We start from the raw sequence: 21,363 nt of genomic DNA on the forward strand, positions 1-21,363 counted from the left end.
CCTCGGGGACCTCGGGGACCTCGCGCGGCGCGGGGCTCAGGCCCTCGACGTCGCCGAGCGCCCGGCCCGCGCCGCTGAGCCACTTGGCCGACGTCACGGACAGCGACACGTCGAACTCGTCCGTCGGCATGTCCCAGCCGTCGCCCTCCTTGACCTCCTTCTTGAGCACGCTCCCGTCCTGGGCCTCGCCGCTGCAGTCCGTGACGGGCTGGAACGACTCGACGACGACGCTCCAGACCGTGTGCTCCTTCTCGTCGCCGACGCGGACGAGCGCCTCCTCCTTGAGCGCCATGCGGCAGATCGCGAGCTGGAGCTGCGACGGCCGCAGGTCGCCGAGGATCCCGTTGAAGCGCTCGCTCTCGACGACGACGTCGTCGTCCTGGCGCCGCGCGCCCGGGTCGCCGACCTTCCAGGACACGTTCTTGCGCAGGAGGAGCTGGACCTCGTCGAGCCTGCGGGGGCGCGGGGCGTCGCGCGCGGCCGGCGATCGCGAGCGCGCCGCGCGCGCGCGTCTTGGGCTTGCTCCACTCGCTCGAGGGCTTGAGGGTCTTCTTGAGCACCGTGCGCTCCTTGAACTTGGTGCAGTCGTCGACGGGCATGACGGCGACGAGCTCGCACTCGCACGTCGTCGCGCCGACGCACCGCTTCGACTGCTTGCCCTTGTCCAGCGTCAGGCTGACCTTCTCGCCCTTGATCATCGTCGGGATGGCGTCGTGGAGCCCCGGCGGCACGCTCTCGTCCTCCAGGTCGCCGATGACGATCGCGCGCGGCTTGCCCGAGCTCGACACGAGGAACGAGCCCGCGTCGTCGACGGGCGCGCGCGACCCGCCGTTGATGTCGCGCGCCGGCGCCGCGTCGCCGGCGTCGTCGTCGTCGCTCTGCGCCTCCTTGGACTCCTCGCGTGGCGCCGCGGCCTTGCCCGTCGACTGCTTCTCCGTCCACGTGACGACGCACTCGTCGCCGACGTCCGGCCGCCGGCCGCGCGGGCCCTCGGGCCCGGCCTCGACCTTGACCTTGACGACGCTCCCGTCCTTGCAGACGTCGTGCGGCTTGTCCGGCGTCGCGTCGGGCATCGGCAGCTGCATCGGCAGCTCCTCCTCCATGCCGAAGCCGCCCATGCCCGGCATGCCTGCGCGGAAGACGTGAGATCGCGCACAAACGGCGACGCTGCTGCGGCGCACCCATCATGCCGCCCATGCCCATCATCCCCGGGAGGCCGAGCATCCTGTGGTGCTACACAGAAATGGCGGCGACTTTGGACGCCGATTATTGGAGAAGCCGCGACGCTAGGCTTCAATGAATCGTTTATATCTCTATTAACGCAGCACCTGCTCTCCCCGTCCTCGACCCGCTCGGGACGGCGCTCCCCGGACAACAGCGCCACCCGCCGCATGCGCGCCGAGGGACGCTAGGCGCGCGGAGTTCCGGGGCCTTCCGGCGGCGGGCTGCGGGTCGGGTGGCCGTGGGACGTGCGGGAGCCGACGCGGGGCCGCGCCTCCTCCTCCGTTCATCTTCGTCGACGATGTGCGACGGCGCCGAAGCGGAGCTGAGCGATGAGGCGCTCCAGCTCCTCGACCACGCCGAGCACCAGATCGAGCTGGCCTTCCGCCTCGCGACCTACAGCGACCACGCCGACGGCATGGCGCGCGTCATCGACCGCTTCGCGCGCGTCGAGGGCGCGCTCGCGGACCACGCGGCCAAGCTGCGCACGGCCCTCGTCGCGCGGCCGGCGGCGAGCGCCAAGGGCTCCGTGAGGGGCTCGCCGAAGCCCGCGCTCCGCGGGACGCAGTCCTTCGGCTCGCTCGCGGTCAAGGGCGAGAAGCCCGACGACGCGTTCGACAACGGCCACCACGACCTCACGGCGATGCCCATCGAGGAGGACGAGGAGGAGGCCGAGGCCGAGGCGGCGACGACGTCGGAGTCGAAGCAGGCCGAGACGTCGAAGAAGCAGGCGGGCGGCAAGTACCTCGTCGTCGCGCCGTCGCCGACGACGGCGTCGGCGCCGTCGAAGCTCCGCACGTCCGTGCTCTCGCCGGACAACCCCGCGTCGCCGGACTTCGTGCCGCCGCCCGTCGTCGCGAAGCCGCGCGCCCACGGGCCCTCGGACCTGCGGAAGACGCTCGGCATGTCCGGCGGCGCCAAGGTCGAGCCCTACGACAAGTCGCTGAAGAAGGAGTCGAACCTGCTGTCGCACGCCTTCGAGATGCACGACCAGGCCGCCGCCGTCGACGGCGGCGACGCCGCGGTGGAGCGGACGGCGCGGGAGCGGTGCTGCTCCTTCCTCGGCGGCCTCGGCGGCATCATCAACCCGTCGGGGCCCTTCCGGCTCGCGTGGGACGTCGTCATCGCCCTGTTCATCTTCTTCGTCCTCATCACGGAGCCGCTGTCCATGGGCTTCTGGCAGGGCAAGCCGGACCGGCCCAAGTCGAACCTGCAGACCTACGGCGGGGAGCGCGTGGGCCGCTACGAGCGCATCGAGCGCCACGGGCGGCCCATCGGCGTCGTCAACGACATCATGGACTGCATCTTCCTCGTCGACCTGTTCCTGAACTTCCGCACGGGCTACTACACGACGGACGGCGTGCTGATCATGGACCCGAAGCTCGCGGCCTGGGAGTACACGCGGACGTGGTTCCTGCTCGACTTCGCGTCGTCGATCACGCCCGTCATGACGGTCTGCCTGAGCCTGCTGGGCCTGTCGGCGGGGGGCGCGTCGAACATGGGCTTCGCCAAGGTCTTCAAGCTGACGAAGGTCTCCAAGGTCTTCAAGGCGTTCCGCATCGGCAAGTTCCTCAAGCTGCTCAACGGCGAGAGCGAGCTCGCGACGCAGGTCGAGGAGCTCATCACGTCGTCGTCCGGGGCGCTCTTCGGCAAGGTCATCTCCATCAGCATGTCGTCGTTCCTCATCGCCCACCTCCTGGCCTGCTTCATGGCCATGAGCGGCGACGGCTGGATGCGGACGTACGACCCGCGCGCGTACGACGACGACCCCGCGAGCGCGTGGAGCTGGCAGCGCCAGTACCTCGCCGCCATCTACTGGGCCTTCACGACGATGACGACCGTGGGCTACGGCGACATCACGCCCGCCGGCGACATGGACCGCGTCTACGCGATCTTCGCGATGCTCATCGGCGTGTCGTTCTACTCGTACATCATCGCGTCCGTGTCGTCCATGGTGTCGAGCGTGGACACGAAGAACGCCGTCTACTTCGAGAAGATGGAGGAGCTGTCGAGCTGGATGGACCACTACGGCCTCGAGCCCGCGCTCAAGCGGCGCGTGCGCCGCTTCTTCAAGCAGTTCTACGCCGACCACTCCGCGATCGACGACCAGTACATCCTCGAGCGGCTGTCGCCCGTGCTGCAGGAGGCCATCTCGACGTACCTGCTGCACGACTACATCCTGGAGCACAGCCTGTTCAACGAGCTGCCGGAGGGGTCGCTGTGGAAGATCATGCTCATCGTGCGGAACATGACGTTCGAGACGGGCGCGATCATCGTGCAGAAGGGCGAGATCAACGTGACGCTCTTCATCCTGCACACCGGCGAGGTCGTCATGGAGGTCGGCGAGCAGAGGCGGACCCTCGACGCCGGCGACTCCTTCGGCGAGCTGTGCCTGCTCGGCGTCAACTCCGAGTCCGAGGTCACGGTCACGGCGCTCTCGCGCGCCAAGTTCTTCTACATCCGCCGGGACGCCTTCCTCGAGGCCTTCTCCAACTTCCCCGAGGTCTTCGACACCATGTACGAGAAGAGGGAACTGTTCGCCGCGAAGACGCTGACGCACCGCGGCGGCTCGCAGGCGAACCGGAAGAATCGACACGGCACGCGAATGCGCAACAAAACGATGCTGGACGGGCTGCGAGAGGGCATACTGGGCAAGGACCACAAGAACGAGAAGGTCAAGAAAAGCGCCTACACTCGTCTGGCGACGGTGAAGGAGAAGCTCAGAAAGACCGTCGGGAAGAAGTCGAAGGCGACGTGACGCGATGCGCCGCGAGCGTGGGGCGGTCGAGTCGCGTGGGAGAGTCGCGGGTAGTGCGGTCATAAGCGCCGCGTGTTAATTCGTCGCCGTTCTACGCGGAGGTAGCTCCGACCGCCCGCGCCGCGCGCGCGCCGGGGCTAGCACGGGATCGTGGACCAGTCCCCCTGCGGCGGCGGGCCGATGCCCATGAACGGGAACGGCGCCATGGCCACGGGCACGCGGCGCCCCACGAGCCGCCACTGGAGGCGAAACTCGCAGCACGGGTCGAGGAGGCCGTGGCCCCTGGACGCGTCGTAGGACCTAGCGGGGGCCGGCGTCGAGCCGCGCGCGCGGCCCCGCGGCGGACGCCGGCGCGCGCCGCCGCCACGTCTTCTCGAAGACGTCGGTCCACGTCGTCTCGTAGCAGATCGGGAAGAAGGCGCGGCTCGCGTTCGCCGGCAGCCGGCCGGCGGCCTCGCCGAAGGCCTCCTCCGCGTCGACGGACGGCGGCGCCGGGAACCCGCGCTCGAGCGCGAAGTAGGCCGCCGCGAAGCGCGCCGGGACGACGGCGAACTGGTCGTCGACGATGCCGCAGTAGTCGAGGCCCGCGGCGCGCATGCGCTCGACGACCGCTGGGGTGTGGCGGCGCACGAGGGACGTCGCGCCGCAGGTGCTCCAGAACCGCGGGACGCTCAGCGCGTACTTGGCGACGCGCGTCTCGTCCCGGAAGAAGATCTCGCGGAACTTCAGCGACACCGCGTCGGCCCGGAGCGCCGCCGGCGCGAGCGGCTCGGCCCAGGTGACGTCGGGCCGGCCGCGCAGGTAGACGTCGAAGGCCGCGGGCCAGCGGCGCGCGCGCCGGAAGCAGTCGTCCATGCGCGACCACTGCTCCCGGAAGCTCCCCGGCGCGTCGGCCTCGACGACCGCGGCGCCGCGCGGCGCCGCGGACTCGCGCAGCGCCGCCAGCGCGGGGCCGGCGTCTTCGTAGCCGGCGTCCGACCTGCTGTGGTTCCCGACGCACCAGAAGATCGTCACGTCGTAGCCGTCTCGGCACAGCGGCGACACGACGAACTCGCCCCAGCTGCGCGCCGCGTGCAACTTCGTCTTGTGGCCCGACAGGAGGATCGCCACCGAGCCGCCGGACGCTGCGCCGCCGCAGAGCCCGAGCAGCACGAGGCGGCGCATCATCCCACGGGGGAAGGCGCAGCCCGTCGATGAAGTCGACGCGGCCGCCGGCGTTGAAGCGACGGCCAGCGCTTGCACCGATCGAGCCGTGGGTTGCACCAGGCACCGATGAGCGACTGCAGGCGTGGCCCGCGAATCGGAGCCATGTTGCGCCTCGTGGTGGCCTGTTCCGTGCTCCGCGGCCCGCTCGCGTTCCGCGACAGCGTGCCGAAGTCGTCGCCGCCGCGGCGCGTCGCGCCCTGGCGGCGGCCGCGCGCGTTCATGACGGCGACGCTCGACTCCGTCGACGCGGCGTTCCTCGAGGCCGAGGCGTTCAAGGAGGAGGACGAGGAGGAGCGCGCGCCGGCGGCGACGTCGCGCGCCCGGGAGTGGTTCGACGGCGCCCTGGCCGCGGCCGGCGGCGCCCGGGAGAGCGCCGCCGTCGCGGCGGCGCGCGCCGCGGGCGCCGACGCGCTCGGCCGCGCGGCGCTGCCGCTCAAGAAGCAGGAGCCCTGGCGGTTCACGAAGCTCGAGCACCTCTGGGGGACGTCGGTCGACGCGCGCGGCGCGCCCGCGGGCGTCGGCGAGGCCGCGCTCGCGGGCTGGGTGCCCGACGAGGCGTCGGGCGAGGCCGTCGTCGTCGTCGTCGACGGCGTCGTCGACGAGGCGCTGTCGCGGGCCTGCGGCTACGGCGCGGGCGACGCGACGTGGTGCGGGTCCATCGCGGCGGCGCCCGACGAGGTCCTCGGCGACGTCGCGGCCGCGTTCGCGGCGCTGCCCGAGTTCGACCTCGAGGAGACGATGCCCATGCGGAATCGGCTCGGCGCCGGGTGCTGGTGCGCGCTCAACGCGGCCTGCGCCGGCGACGGCGTCGTCGTCTGGGCCCGCGAGGACGCGGCGGCGGCCGCCGCGGCCGCGGCGCGCGACGACGACGGCGCGCGCGTCGCCGCGGGCGGCGCCGCCGCGGCCCCGGCGCGGCTGCACGTCGTCCACGTGCGGTCCGCCGGCGCGACGGGCGTGCTCCACCCGCGCACCGTGGTCCACGTCGGCGACGGCGCGCGCGTCGCGCTCCGCGAGTCGTTCGTCGCCGTCGGCCCGGCCGCGGAGAAGCGGTCGCGGCTCACGAACGCGCGGACGAACTGCCGCGTGGGCGCCGGCGGCGTCCTCACGCACGTCCTCGACTCGCAGGAGGCGGACCAGGTCCACGTCCACCACGTCCAGTGCGGCGTCCGCCGCGACGGCGAGTTCCGGTCGCGCGCGATCTCCGACGGCGCGGCCGTCGGCCGCGTCGCGGTCGAGGCGGAGATCCTCGGGCCCCACGCCCGCTTCGACTTCCTCGGCCTCCAGCTCGGCGCCGGCGACCAGAACCTGGACCTGCGCACGGCGCTCCGCCACACCGCGGGCGACGCCGAGAGCGTGCAGGACATCCGCAACGTCGCCGGCGAGCGCGCGAAGCTCACCTTCAAGGGGCGCATCGCCGTGCCCGTCACGGGCCAGAAGACGAACGCGGACCAGATCTGCAAGAGCCTGCTCCTCGACGACGGCGCGACCGTCAACGCGATGCCGAGCCTCGAGATCGTCGCGGACGACGTCAAGTGCACGCACGGCGCGACCATCGCCGACCTCGACGAGGAGGGCCTCTTCTACCTCAACAGCCGCATGCTCTCGGAGAAGGACGCGCGCAAGCTCCTCCTCAAGGCCTTCTGCTACGACATCGTCCAGAGGACCGACCTGCTCCCGCCCGCGACGGTCGACCGCCTCGACGCGAAGCTCTCGCAACTCACGGTATAACACGTCGCGTCGTCGTAGGTCGGGCCTTAGACGCGCGCCTGTCGTTGCCGAAAGTCTGCGAGGTCGTCTTGGAATGCCGAGTCGGTGACGCGGCGCGTACGGTGGCCTCGAGGGATGCGCTGACGAGCTCGAAGAGCATGAAGTCGCGCTGAACTCGGACGGTGAAGACGTCGGAGACGTAGCGTCGCAGAGGCTCCGGTTCGTCTCGGAATCTGGGATGCGGGCCTGCCCATCGAATGAACTTCAACAAGCGTGTAGCTTTTCATTGACGCCGCGTTGCAGTGCACCTTTCACAGTAATCCGATGGGCGGCGCCACCGCGGTCCTCCGCGCAGCCCTGGCCGCCGCGTTCGCCGCCGCGGCGCCGGCCCCGTCCCGCGGCGCGCTCGCGTGCCTGCGCAGCTGCGCCGACTCGCTGGCGTACCCGCCGGACGCGCGGGCGCACTTCGACGAGATCCACCGGGCCCTGGACAACTACAGCCACGTGTCCTACGCGCGGCTCGCGGGCTACCGGGGCCCGTGGATCGAGAACCGCTGGATCGCGGCGACGCGGGCGGACCTCGCGCGCGCGGACGCGGCCGGCGGGTCGCTGCGCGACGTCGCGGGCCCGTTCGTGCCGCTGCTCGTGCCGTGGCTCGACGAGTGGCTCGCGCCGCGGATGTGGCACTACCCGCCGGGCATGGTCGAAAAGCTCCTGGGGCTGCTGCGGCCGAGCGTGGCCTACGTGACCGTGTCGCAGACCAACTGCGGCGTCACCGGCGACTTCACGCGCGAGCGGCTCGGCGCGTACCAGTTCGACGCGGCCGCCGACGCGCCGAACCTGCTCGTCCTCTCGTCCGGCGGCTACGGCCACGTGCCCGTGCCCCTCCTCAAGCAGCCCGAGGCCCTCGCGGCGCGGCGGCCGCCGCGCGAGCGGCGCTACTTCGCGTCGTTCGTCGGCTCGCTCCACACGGCGCCGGGCCGGCTCCGCTACGCGATGAACGACACGCTCCACGCCTTCGCCGCGGCCAGGGGCGTCGAGGTCTTCGTCGGCAAGGCCGAGGACTGGCGGGGCGTCATGGCCGACTCGAGGTTCTCGCTCTGCCCGCGGGGCTTCGGCCGGTCGTCGTACCACGTCGCCGAGACGATCAACCTCGGCCTCGTGCCCATCCACGTCTACTCCGACACGCCCTGGCTGCCCTACCCGGAGCGATTCGCCGACGTCGGCTTCAACGCGTCCATCGACGGCTTCGCGGACCTCCTCGACGCGCTCCACGCGCTCCCCGACGCCGAGGTCGAGCGCCTCGAGGCCAACGCGGAGCGCTTCTCGGCGTCGCACTTCAACTTTGACGCGGCCCTGGGCCAGATCAAGCGCTTCATAGTCAACGGCACCGGGGACCTGCGGTGCCGCCCGCCGCCGACGGGCACGCGCGGGCCCGGCGTCGTCGTGCCGGAGCCCGCGGTGCCTCGATGTCGGCCCTACTAAAGCCCACTTGAATTTAAAGCTCAACTGCCCAGCGTTTTGTTTACGTGTCGGCTACGTTTGGCGCGACGATGGTGATGCAAATGTAGGAAATGGTCTCGCGTCGGCTCGCGGCGGTCGGCACGTGCCTCGCGGCGGCGCTGTGCGCCGCCGGCGACCGTCCGCAGGGCGGCGGCGCGGCGCTGCCGCTGTGCTACGGCGCGGGCGCGCCCGGGCCGCGGCTCGGCGAGCTCGACGGCGCCTGGGTGCGCGACGCCCGCGCGCCGCCGTACTGGAACCTGTCGTGCCCCCTCGAGTTCTCCAAGTACGGCTGCATGCGCCACGGGCCGGACGGGTCGCGCGCGGCCGCCGCGCGGCTCCGCTTCGCGCCGCGGGGCTGCCGCTTCGTCGAGCTCGGCGACGGCGGCCGCGCGCTCTTCGGCGCCGTCGGCAACCGCACGGTGCTGTTCTACGGCGACTCGCTCACGCGCCAGCTCTATCAGGCCATGGGCTGCCTCGTGGCCCCGGCCCAGCTCAGCGTCCGCTGGTCGAGCTCCTTTGCGTGCGCGCGCGAGCCCAACTGCGTGCCGGGCGGCCCCCACTCGTTCTTCGAGCGGTCGTCCTTCCGCCTCGGCGGCGATCCGGCGCCGCCGGCGCTGACGGACCCGGAGGAGCGGGCCGCCGACGCCGCCTACGGCCTCAAGGTCCACGTCGGGCGGCGGACGCAGATGCTCGGCGCGCTGACGCGCCGCGACGTCGTCGTCGTCGGCGCGGGCGTCCACGCGCCCGTCGCGCGATCGACCAAGGGCATCACGCGCTGGCTCGCGCCCATCCTCGCGCTCGACGACGCGGTGCGGCCGCGCGTCGTCGTCTTCGTCACGCCGCCGCCCGCGTTCCCGTCCCGGGACGGCGACGGCGAGTACGACGGCGACTTCCTCGCCGCGCTCCAGGCGGCGAACGCCAGCGACGTCCGCTGCCGGGCCGCCGTCCGGAACGCCCGGCGCGCCGGGGAGCTGGGCTGGGTCGCGGCGCCGCCCCTCGCGGGCAAGGTCGACGCGGTCCTCTCGCTCGCGGGCGTCGAGGCGCTCGGCTTCGCCAAGGTCGGCGCGCCGACCTTCAACGGCGGCATCGGGCGCTACGGCGACTGCCAGCACTACTGCATGCCCGGCGTCCCCGACGAGCTCGCCCGGGCGCTCTACACGCTCCTCGCGACCCTCGGCGACTCGTATACGTAGGCTAGGTTGTATGATGCACTATATACGTCAATGTCAGATGATGAAGTGTCCACTTCCAGCATTCCGCACAGGACCTGGTGGGCTGCTGCAAATTGTATGCGCTGCGCGGACACGACGTGCTCGCGCGATGAGCAACTACCGCAAGAATGCCGGCCCGCATGACTACACCGACGCCGACATGGATGGCAAGGTCGTCCCTCTGGCGCACGTGGCGTCCCTGGAGGACGGGCTCCGCACGGCGATCCCGTTCAAGGAGACGACGCTGGCGCTCGAGGACGTGCGCGTCCTCGAGTTGCGAAGTCTCATGCGTCGCGGCGCCGAGGGCGCCGAGGAGGCCGTGCTTTCGGCGGGCTACATGGGCGGGGATTCGACCTTCGCGATCCGGGTGTGGATCGCGCTCGGGATCGTCTCCTACGTCTACGGCATCGTCTGGCTCTACTGGACGTTCCAGTCCGAGGTCCTGACCCGCGGGCAGTTCGCCAACGACGTCTTCTGGTACACGACCTACATCATATGGGGCCCTTTGCCGATCCTGCGGGGCTGGCTCCTCATCCACCGCTTCCGCCGCGCGGCGCACCGCGAGATGATCTTCATGGCGCTCTGCTTCGGCTTTCTGCACCTAGCGAGGTGCGTGTTGTCGATCTTCACGTACTCCCTCGCCATGCCCACGGCGCTGCTCATGGCCTTGAACTTCGCCTCCTACGCCTTCTTCTCCGCCGTCGCCGTCTACATCATCGCCTACGCCGCGGCCGCGTGGCGGGGGCGCTACTTCAAGGCCTGCGGGCTGACGATATACGCGAGCTCCTACCTGGCCTGTGCCTGCTGCTCCTACGCTGCCTGGAGCGCGCTCGTCAAATTTACGGGCGTCGCGACCATCTACGGCTTCCAGCACGTAGCCCGTGTTGCTGTCGCCGACGGCGGCCATGGACGCGCGCTTCACGTCGCCGGCGCAGAAGGGCGCCCCCCCGCGGTCTTCGAGGGGCGCGCAGGCGTCGACGCCGAGGAACCGCGCGCTGTGGTTGTGGGGCCGGCGCCACGCGTACGCGCCCCGGATCGACTCGAAGCGACACCGCGTGCGCCGCGGCGCCGCGTGGAGCGCGTCCGCCGGCACCTCGAAGGTCGCCAGCACGGGACCCATCGCCGCGTCGCCGCGCGCGTAGCCCGCGCAGGGCGCCGCGGGCGCGGACCGGTTCGCCCACGCGGCCTCGTCCGCCGCGAACCGCGCGGCGTCGAGGGCCTCGAGGGGCTCCGCGCAGCCGTCGAAGCCGCCGAGCACGTTGACGGCGTAGGAGCGCCCGGGCTCGGGCAGCGCGAGCGACAGCGCGTAGGCGCCGGCGCCGGCCCACGCGGCCTCGACGGCCGCGGCGACGTAGCAGCCGCCGCGGTCCGCCGGCGCGCGGAACTTGGGCTCGAACTCCTCGCCAAATGGGTGGTGGGACGCCGCGCAGGCCGCCGCGTCGTCCTCGAGGTAGCGCGCGTAGGCACGCCGGTAGCTGTACGTGCCATCGTCGCGGCGCAGCCCGTAGCGCCCCGCGAGGGCCGGGAGCGCGGATGTCGCCGGGTCCCAGTCGCCGCCGCGCTCGACGACGACGATGCGCAGCTCCTGCCGGCAATGCGAGTAGTGGACGCGGTCGATGCCACCGTCGGCGACCTCCGCCGCGCGCCACGCGCAGGAGGCGACGCCCAGACGGAGCAGCCCCATTGCGCCAAGCCCCTTTTAAGGCCCGTTGCAATTGAGTTTGCAATTGTCGACCACGTTGATGTGTAAGTTTCACTTCAATGAATTGCGCTAGGTTCCGGGTCCATCCGCGCGCGACTCTCGAAGGAAGTCGCGGAGGCGGCGCGCCTGCGCGTCCATGGGCTCGAGATGCGAGAGGTTGAAGGAACAGAGCGGGAGGAACCGCGTCTCCCGGGGCACGACGAGCGCGCGCGCGTGGTCGCCGTGCGCGGCGTACTTGGCTGCGAGCGGCGCCGGCGCTTCGGCGAGCTCGGAGAGCGACGCAAGCGGGACGAAGGGCGCGGAGGCGGCCGCTCGGTCGGCGGCGAGGCAGCGGAGGTCGAAGTAGGACGCGAGCCCGAAGCGGCGCACGACGTCCTCCGCGCACGCCACGGACTCCCCGCGCGCGCCGTCCCGCCGGGGGGCCGCGTGCCGCGACGCCCACTCCTCCGCGGGGCCCAGCGTCTGCGCGACGCGGAGGTCCGGGACGAGCGCGAGCAGCTCCGGGAGGAAGTGCGTGTACGGCGCGCCGGCGGCGGCGACGAGGCCGCTCGCGGCCGCCGCGGCGAGGAGAGAGACGCCGCGGTCGTACGCGCTCGCCCAGGTCGAGCCGTTGGCCTCCGCGCCGGAACCAGCGCGGCGCTCCAGGTCGGCGTACCACGCGAGGAGCGCCGCGTGCGCCGCGCGCGCCTCGGGCGGCGCGTGGCAGCACCCGCGCGACGACGGCCCCCGCGCGTCGTTCGCGGCGCAGCTCGCCACGCCCTGGGCGCACAAGACGTCGTGCGCCCATCGCGCGGCCGCCGCGCCGAGGCCGGCGTCGAGCACGCGCAGCGACGCCTGCGGCGCGGAGGCGGGCGTCCCCGGGCGGCGCGCCTCGAACGGCGTCGCGGCGACGGGGACGCCGGGCGACGCGTTGCGCGCGGGCACGAGCTCCGGAGGACGGGCCGCGCGGCGCCACGCGGCGAAGCCGGCGCCGGCGGGCCGCGGCGGCGCGGCGGCCCCGAGGATCGCGCCGTGGTCTCGCGCGCCCCCGCAGGCCGCGGCGACGTCTCTCTGCCACCGTCCCATGGCGCGCGCGGCGAGGGCGGTGCGCCCGCGGTCCTTGGCGGCCGCGCCGTCCCAGAGCGGCCAGCTCAGGCGGTCGGCGAGCGACGCGTCCTCGATCTCCGCCGGGTCCGCGAGCACGGCGTTCTCGACGCACTGGGGCCCCGCGTACTCGGGCGAGACGCGGCCGCCGTTGCCGCACTTCTCCCGGATCTTCCGCCGCGACGTGAAGCGGTAGTGGTGGATGACGAGCTTCGCCGCGGCGAGCTCCGCCTCGCGCGGCGTGCTCCGGCTCGAGCCGATGGGCCGCCGGTCGCCCGTCACGCCGTCGACGCAGGCGACGCCGCGGTTGGCGCACCGCGCGCCGAACTTGCGCTGCGTCGCGTCGTGCCTCGCGCAGGGGTGGTGGATCTCCGTGCCCTCAAAGCGCGCCATCCGGAAGATCGTCTTCACGTCGACGGTCTCGTAGGCGTCCTTCCACTTGCGCAGCGCGCTCGGGTGGCGGTGGTGCCGGTCGAGGTCGAGCCGCGACGTCAGCTCCTTGATGGGCGACGCCGGCTCGTCGACGAGGCCGCCGTGGGAGAACATGAGCCACGGCACGGAGACGCAGGCCGCGGCGCCGAGCGCCGCGAGCTCGTCGCGGACCGTGCGGTTCGGCGACGCCCGCGTCACGACGAACTCGTCGACGTCGACGAAGGCGAGCCACTCGACGTGCGGCCGGAGCGCCGGGTACGCCAGGCGCGACATCCAGAGCTGCGAATGGTGCCGCGTCTTCGACGGGCCGAGCTCGCGGACGAACGTCGCGTCGGGATGGGACGCGAGCCACGCCGGATACTCGTCCTGCGAGCCGACGTCCACGAGCACGACGACGTGGTCCGCGCCCTGGTTTAGGTAGTAGGGCACGAAGTCCGACAGGAGCAGGCGCTCGTTCTTGACGCGGCACATGACCACGAAGAACGCGCGCCGCGTGCCGTTGCGCGTCACCGCGTCGACGAGACCCGCACCGTCGAGAGGCTCGACGACGCCTGCATCGGTGAGCACAGCTGAAAGTATGGCGACCGCCAACGCGAGCATCATGATGGAGCGACGATGGCAGCCATCCTCATCGGAGTTCAAATACACTTCTAGTTGCCGACTGTATCCGCATGCTGCAGTAGCCGACGTAAAGCCGACGGGCGCCGTCGGCAGGGGGCCGCGTGTCCGAGTCCCCGGCGCCGCGACCTCCGTCGCCGCGGACCGCATCGACCGAGCCCACCGCCTCTACCGCCCCGGCGCGGCGCCGCCCCGCTGGCCGCCGCGCCGCGACCGCGCTCCGATTCCCCAGCGAGCCTGAGCCCAGGCCATAAATTAGAGCGGGCGTGCCGCGCCACGGCGAGTGGCGGGAGACGCCGCTGCCGGGCGTCCGCGATCACGAGGTAGGGGGCTTGGGCCCGAAGACCATGAGCGTCCGCTTGAACCAATTGAACCTCGCCCGAGCTCGGAACTCCGCCGTAGCGCGCGGGTGGCTCACGCCCCCCGAGAAGTTCTTGTCGCTCTGGATGCAGTAGTGGTAATGAGCGGTGTCCACGTACCAAGCCGCGGGTGCCTGCGCCGTGATGCTGTACACGTCGAGGACCGCGACGCCCGCGTCCGCCATGACGGCCCGCGCGAGCGCGTTCGCGCTCGCCAGGAGGTTGAATCGCTGGTTGGGGTACATGGGCTGTCCGGGCGGGGTCGGTCTGGGGTGCGACCCGAGGCCGAAGACGATGGAGAGCGTCGGCTTCGCCGCGCGGAGGTCGTTGAACCACCGCGCCACGGTGAGCAGGTTTCGGTGATACGTCCTGAGCGGCCTCACGCGCCACGAGTTCTTCGCGTCCCCGCTCGCCTCCCAGTGCGCCATTTCCGCCAAGCATGCGTCGTCGAGGCTGCCGGTCTGGCACTTGAAGTAGAAGGAGTAGGACAGGTCGTGGTCCACGGGGGAGCCGAAGAACACGTGGTCGTACGCGAGGACGACGTCCGTGAGCTCGCTGATGCGCGTGACGAATTTCTCGAGTCCCCAGCGAATCGGGACGTGCGCGGGCTGCCAGTCGATGCGAACCGCCGCGTCCTGGAACTTGTGGTAGGTCTTGCCCCTGGTTTCGTGGCAGAGCGCGTCGACCTCGCGGCCCGAGGCGTCGCGGAATGGTCGACGCGGTGCCTGCTCCTCGTCGTCACGCTGGTCTCAAGCTCCGAAGCCTTGAGCGTCCCGGGGAACTCCTCGACGATCAATGCCGTGGCATGCTTCGACCGACTGAACGACGCGACGTGCCTTCCGGCGACAGCGCATCTGGTGATGATGGGCGACAGCCTCATGCGGTACCAGTATTTGTCCCTGGTGGAGGCCATCGAACGCGGCGGCAACCCGCTCGGCGAGCGGATGCGGGTGGGCACCGATTCCGTCCAGCGCCTCAAGTACGGCAAAGGCCGCGGCGACGTCCTCCGCGGCGATGCCTTTCGCGTCTGGAACGACTTCTACGAGAAGACTTCGAAAGGTCTGCACGGCCACGAGTTCTGCGACTGCGTGCGCCATCCGTTCAAGCTTTATCCACCGCCGATCATCGAAAACCGCTACTATCGCCACCCGAGTGGGCTCCGCATGACCTTCCTCGGCGTCTACGGCCCGGAACACGCGCTCGTCGGCCACTTCTGGCCGCGGAGTGACCCGACGGCGCAACCATCCCCGGGGGCGCCGACGACGGGCCGCCGCGAGAACTCGGCCGCGTTCTACAAGTCGACGTACCAGAAGCTGAATCGGTCGGGTATGCTGGAGCCCTTGCTCTCGGGCGCGTTCCGCGGCGCCTTCGACCGCCTCGACTGGGAACTGTCGTGGCTCGATGCCGTCGAACGCCTCGTCCCGAGGCTCGACCCGACGGTGATCCTGCTCAACCAGGGCGCTTGGCTCCGCGGCGACGCACACAGCGTCAACGATACGGACCTCCTCGCGGCGCTCCGCGACCACGCTCGATCCACGACCCCCTGTGCCCTCTGGAAGACGACCACGCTCAACGCAGGAGTCCAGGGGCTCGAAAATCGAAGCCGCGCCGCCGCGCGAGCGGACTCGGACGCCCGAGCCGTCTTCGGGCCGACGCGGGTCTTCGACGCCGCCGAGGTGACAGTCCCGGCCAGCGCCAGCGAGTACTATGACGGCTGGCACACCACAGACGGCGTATACGACGCCATCAACCTCCATTTCCTCAGGTTCCTCCACGCAAACCCGTACTGCCAAGGCGCGCTCGCCTCGAACGGCGGGGGACGACGAGAGAAGCAGCCCAGCGGCTCGCGGCCCGGGCTCGAGTCGGACTTAGGGCACGAGCGTGAGCGACGCCGAGTGCCAGCGTCGCATAGCTCCTCTCTCTAGCGCATTAGGCGACACATCCCGCCTACGCCTACTTAAGCTTGGACTTCAACTTAACCGTTTGTTATCCCTCACAGTGCTTTTTAAAGCAACGACCTTGCTGTAGAGCTGGGTTTCGTTTTTTGGCCACCTGGGGGGGCCTTGGGGGGGTTTTGACGGGGGTGGGGGGGGTCGACTTCTGCTCGGGCCGGACGCGACAAGCCTCCTGAAAACGGCGCCCCAGTACGCGTCCAGGCCGCCGGGGGCCGCCGGGACGGGGGGTGGGGGGGTTGCTGAGGGCCCATAAAACCCCCCCAAGGCCCCCGGGTGGGGCTAAAAAACGAAACCCTGGCAGCCCGGGGCCCATGGCCCGGTGGGCCGCGTCCGCCGCGCTCGCGTGGATGACCGCCGCGGCGCCGACGACCTTCGAGCTTGTCCAGTACGACGACCGCCCGCCGACGCTGTTTCACAACGCGACGAAAGCGTGGTGCGCGCAGTCGTCGTGCTGCGATGCCTACACACTGCTGCACGCCTATGCGACGCCACCGGTGGGGCTGCCCGCGCTTTGGGCCCGTGTCAAGGCGCTTGCCGACCGCGTGGACGCGACGAGCGCGGCCGCCGTCGTCTGGCTCGACAGCGACGCCTTCTTCGTCGACCGGGACTGGTGCCCGGACTTTGGCGCCGCGAACGCGTCGGTGTCCGCGATCTTCTCCGCGGATCCGCCGCCGTGGCGCAAGCCCGTGAACATCGGCTTCTTCGCGTTGAAGATGGACGCCGTCGGTCGCGCCATCGCGCGCGCGCACTGGGCGCTCTGGGCCAACGTATCGGAGCACTGGGCCGGCTTCGGGCCGGCGGCCGAGTGCGGCCGGGCCGACTCGAACTGGCGCGTCTGCAAACACGGCGGCAAGTGGGCCAGCCAGGCCCAGCTCGTCGCCCACGTGCTCCCGCGCTTCGCCGGCGCCTACGCGACGCTGCCCCGCGACGCGCAGAACTCGAACCAGGACAACTGCCGGGGCACCGTGAAGCACCTCGACGCGAACGGGTGGAAGACGGAGCGCGAGCACGGGCTCCTCGAGCGCTGCGTCGCCGATTTTTTCACCGTGCCGACGGCGCCCCCCGTCCCGGCGGCCGCCGGCCTCGCCGCCCCGCCCGGACGAAGGATACCGGCGCTCACGCTCAGCTACGGCGCGCGGCTGCCGTTCGTCGCTCGCATGCTCCTGGCCTACGCCAGGCTCTGGCCCGACCACCCCTTCGTGTTCTACGTGCCCTTCAACGCGTCCGGCGCCTTCGATGCGCCCGTCTGGGGCCGGGTCAACGCGTCCTACGACGCGGCGTCGCTCGTCGCCGTGCCGTCGCCGCCGGGCATCCGCGCGACGATGGACGCGCTCCTCGGCGCCGCGGGCTGCGCCGACGGCGAGCTCATCTTCTGGGCGCCGGAGGACATCCAGCCCTGGGCCGTCGTCGACGCGCGGGGGCTCGCCGCGGTCGCCGCGCGCGCGCGCCGCGAGGCCGCGGCGGACCCGGCCTACCTCGGCCTCGCGCTCGCCTACTCCGACGGCATGTGGAGCGGCTACGGCCGCCGCGGCGCCTCGGAGCGCGTCTGGGCCTTCCCCGGGGCGCCGCTCCTCTTCGTCGACCACGGCGAGCAGTTCGCGGGCGCGCCGCGGACGGCCGTCGGCACGGCCGCCGTCGCGCGCGTCGCGAAGCTCCCGCAGTCGAACGCCTTCGTCTGGGCGCCCGGGTTCTGGCGCGCGGAGCTGCTGCGCGCCATCTTCCTCAACCCCCGCTTCGCGAAGCTCCGCGACCTCGAGAAGGCCGTCGGCGCGTTCTTCTCCGGCGGCGCGTTCGCGGAGCGCGTCGTCGAGCGGCTCGCGACGCCCGTCCTCGAGTTCGTCGAGGTCACGCACCGGGGCCAGGTCGCCGCCGCCGTGCTCGACGAGATGCGCGGCCTCGGCGCCGACGTCGGCGCCGAGTTCCTCCCGGCGATGGCGCCCACCAGCACCTTCGCGGCCGCGCGCGTGGGCGCTCTCAAGCGCGCGTACGCGACGCGCGCGCGGGACGAGCTCGAGGCCGCGCTCGTCGTCGAGGGGACGCCGCCCCTCGACCTCGCGCGCTCCTTCGGCTTCATCTAACAAGGGCTAGCCGAGGCGCCACGCCGCGGCGGCCGTGACGTGGGGGCGGCCGGGCGCGACGAGGTGCTCCGCGCCGGGCACCCAGGCCTCGTGGTAGAGGTCGTCGACGAGGGGCGGGAAGGCGACGAGCGCCATGAGCTCGGCGATGACCCGCGCGACGTTCGACGTGAGCGGGGCGACGAGCGCCGCGCCCTGCGCGGCGACGATGCACTCGCCGAGGAACTCGGAGACCCAGTCCTCGGACCGGCCCGCGTCGAGGACCGCGAGCCGGACGCTCGGCCCCCGGGATTCGCGGGCGAGGTCGCCGCGGATCGCGGCGACGTGCTCGGGCGCGTCGGTCATGAAGTGGATCGCGCCGAGGCCGAGGGTCCAGGCCTGGTGGCGGGCGAGGAGCGCCGTCGCGGGCCCGTCGCCGCCGGCGCCGCCGTGGTACGTCTCGCGCTTGTCCGTCTGGCGCGAGTGCGCCGTGACGGCGTCGCGCGGGTCGTCGGCGAGGCCCAGCGCCGCCGCGACGCGGTCCACCGCCGCGGAGACGCGGGGACGCGGCCGCATGACGTAGCCGACGACCTCGGCGAACGCGCGGAGCCGGCCCCGGACGCCGAAGCGCGCCGCGAGGGCCGCGTCCGGGAAGCGCTCGCCGAGCAGGCCGTAGTACTGCGTCGCGGTGATCCGTGTGCGGGCCGCGCGCGCGAGCGCCGGCGCGTCGCACGACGCCAGCGGCTCGAGGAAGCAGTCGTGGAGCCGCCCCGACGGGCAGTCCGGCCACTGGTCCGAGCGCAGGAAGTCCGCCGACGTGTCCAGGAGCGTGCAGTTGCGGACGAGGGCCTCGAGGAGGCACGTGGCCTCGCCGTGGATGCTCGACACGAGCTGCGCGCCCTCGACGTTGCACACGCACACGGTCTCGCAGGCCGCCTGGTTCGACGCGATGGCATCGTGGAATCGCTGCCACGTCGCGCTGCGCTCCACGCCGCCGTCGCGGAACAGATCGGCGACGACCGACGACGCCCCCGCCGGCACCGAGACCACCGCGGCAATCAGCGCCAGGGCGCGTCGAGGCAGCCCCACCATAATCGTTGACTATTTTTTTTGGTGCAACCACCGCCAAACGGACGATGGGCCTCGTCCGCGTCGTCGCCGTGTGGCACGCCATCGGTGCGGCGGGGATGACGCGGCCGCCGGCGCAGGCCTTCGACGAGGCGGCGGCCTCGTGGCGAGCCAGCGGCGGCTTCGAGGCCGCCTTCTCCGCCGCGGCGCAGAGCGTCGCGGCGCGACGGGAGTGCGACCTCCCGCGCTACGCGTTGACGGCTTGGGCGGCGGCGCACGGCGGCGTCCTGCCCGACCATCCGTGCGTCTTCGTTGCGGAGCCGGCGACGACGGCCGCGCCCGCGTTCCGCGAGTTCCGCGACCGCGGCGCGTTCCTGGACCGCTACGGCCAAGTCGCGGTCCACGCGGAGCCGGGCTACACGCAGGCCGGCGGGCACCTCGGCTACTTCAAGTGCGCGCCGTCGCGCATCGGCTGCTCGGTCAAGCTCGCGGACCTCGCGGCCTCCTGGCAGCCCAACGGGACCCGCGCGGGCCTCTACGTGTCCGAGTTCTCCGAGGGCCCGCTCACGGACGCCGCCTGGGACGCCCTGCGGAGCCTCGCCTACTTCTCGGCGGACCTCGCGTCGCGGAACTTCCTCGTCGGCGGCGACCGGTCGGGCCTGCCCTTCCACAAGCACGCGAAGACGTGGCAGATGCTCTTCGCCGGCCGCAAGGTCTGGTACCTCCTGCCGCCCGGGGCCTGGCCCCGTGCCCTCGCCGACCTCGTCGGGCCCTACCTCTTTCCGGCCGACGCGTGGGCGGACGCCGTCGACGCGCTCCCGAACGTGGCTGGGCTCCTGCGCTGCGAGCAGCTCCCGGGCGAGATCCTCTATTTCCCCGACGACTGGTGGCACGCGACGCTCAACGACGCCGACTACAGCGTGGCCTACGGCGAGAAGCCGCACCGCATGCCCGTCGTCGACGGGCCGTCGCCCGCGCTCGCGGCCATGCTCGGCCGCGCGGCCAACGCGGGCCGCGGCGACCGCGACCCGCCCCTCGGCGACTGGTACAACGTCCTCCCGCGCTCCCGGCATCGGGGGGGCAAAACGGCGCTGATGAACGAGTCGATCGCCGAGCTCGTGCGCGCCGCGGACCGGCCGCGGGCCTCGCCGCTCCTCGCGGCGACCGCCGCCACCGCGTGCTGCATCTTCGCCAAGTGCGGCAGGAACGCGGACCGCGCCGCAGCCGACGCGTGGGCGAGCACCGCGCGGCGCCTCGACCCCGCCATCTGGAGCCGCCAGTGCGCGCGTCGATAGCTAAAGCGGCGGTTTACCAACGTCAGACCTACCCCCCGTCACTGGCTTGCAAGATAGCCCTGTACTTCTCAACAACGGAGTGGTGAGCATACATGAGATCCCCAAATGTGCCATGGGTTTTCAAGTAAATGAGGCCAGCGCCAGCAAGGATTTCCTTTAGTTGGTCGTCGGGCCGCTCGACTGTGAGAAGTTTTACAGTGTAGAGGTGCCATGGAAAGTCCTTTGCGATGAACGTCTCCGCGCCCTCGACGTCTAGCGACATGTAATCAATGACATTTGGTGCATTGGCCCTCGTTAGTACCTCGCTCAGTGTGACCGTATGCATCTTCGTTGCTCCAAACTTTCTATTTATCACGCCGTTGTCGAATCCCTTGCGCACGATGCCACCCATGCCACCGGGGTCATTTACTCCGGAGCCAAGTTCGCCTTTTCTCCCACCCCCTCCAAACGTGAAGGTGACGACTTCATTGTTCATGCTGCCAACTACGCCCCCAACGACGGTGCACCTGCGCCGAGCCAGACCAGACCAGTACTGAGAGTTAGCTTCGATGCACACACCGTCCCAACCGAAGTCCCGCTCGAGCATAAGCGTGTTCGACAATGCGATCGCGTCGTTAGATGCGAGGTCAACAAAATATCCCCGGCGGCCCTCCGTAAGCAATGCGACGGTGAGATCTTGTCCCACCTGCGAATGGCTGAGAGGCGTGTCTTGTGGGGTATAGAACGGCGAGGCGCGGTCTCGCGTCTCGTTGCCAATAAAAACATGTATTGTCTTCCATCCGCTCGAAGGCGGCTCTGCAGGCTCGCGGTGCAACTGGGCGACTTGTTGAGCCGTTATCGCCGGCAACAGACACAACAAGCATTTTGAACATTCCCGAGGCCACCGCGCAATGCCGTCCATGGCGCCGGCCGCCATGGCTGCGCAGCGATTGTCGGCAGCCCAAGCGAGATACCTTGACTGCATGATTGAGTGAATTCGAGCTTGTGTAATGGGCTGCCATCTCGCGCGACGATGATGCGACGCTGGCCCTGGCTCCTGGCGTGCTGCAGCCGGGCCTTCGAGCTGTTCCAATACGACACGCGCCCGGCGACGCTCCTGCACAATGCGACGAGAGCGTGGTGCGCGCAGTCGCGGTGCTGCGACGCCTACACCTTCGAGTCGTCGCGCCAGCGCGACGCGAGCGGCTTCGT

General features: G+C 71.3%; 4 protein-coding genes across 4 annotated transcripts; 3 read left to right on the top strand and 1 right to left on the bottom strand.

Moving 5' to 3' along the window:
• Positions 1-2,389: 2,389 nt before the first annotated feature.
• KUP1 (putative potassium channel) lies at positions 2,390-3,979 on the top strand (the record flags this gene model as incomplete). The annotated part of the gene is made up of 2 exons (XM_009033919.1): positions 2,390-2,830; positions 2,876-3,979. The coding sequence occupies 2 exons, from the start codon at positions 2,390-2,392 to the stop codon at positions 3,977-3,979; spliced, it is 1,545 nt and encodes a 514-aa protein (XP_009032167.1).
• A 1,950-nt stretch (positions 3,980-5,929) lies between these two features.
• Positions 5,930-6,913, top strand: ISC1 (putative FeS assembly protein; the record flags this gene model as incomplete). Its single annotated transcript, XM_009033920.1, has 1 exon — positions 5,930-6,913. One exon carries the CDS (start codon positions 5,930-5,932, stop codon positions 6,911-6,913), a length of 984 nt encoding a protein of 327 aa, XP_009032168.1.
• A 1,939-nt stretch (positions 6,914-8,852) lies between these two features.
• AURANDRAFT_60409 (hypothetical protein) lies at positions 8,853-13,423 on the bottom strand (the record flags this gene model as incomplete). Its single annotated transcript, XM_009034559.1, has 3 exons — positions 8,853-9,044; positions 10,469-11,191; positions 11,507-13,423. 3 exons carry the CDS (start codon positions 13,421-13,423, stop codon positions 8,853-8,855), a joined length of 2,832 nt encoding a protein of 943 aa, XP_009032807.1.
• A 1,240-nt stretch (positions 13,424-14,663) lies between these two features.
• On the top strand, positions 14,664-20,172 carry AURANDRAFT_60410 (hypothetical protein; the record flags this gene model as incomplete). Its single annotated transcript, XM_009033921.1, has 3 exons — positions 14,664-15,190; positions 16,057-17,782; positions 19,018-20,172. The coding sequence occupies 3 exons, from the start codon at positions 14,664-14,666 to the stop codon at positions 20,170-20,172; spliced, it is 3,408 nt and encodes a 1,135-aa protein (XP_009032169.1).
• Between the last annotated feature and the right edge of the window lie 1,191 nt (positions 20,173-21,363).

This window comes from Aureococcus anophagefferens (assembly GCF_000186865.1).
Source record: "Aureococcus anophagefferens unplaced genomic scaffold AURANscaffold_1, whole genome shotgun sequence".
Classification (NCBI taxonomy): domain Eukaryota; class Pelagophyceae; order Pelagomonadales; family Pelagomonadaceae; genus Aureococcus; species Aureococcus anophagefferens.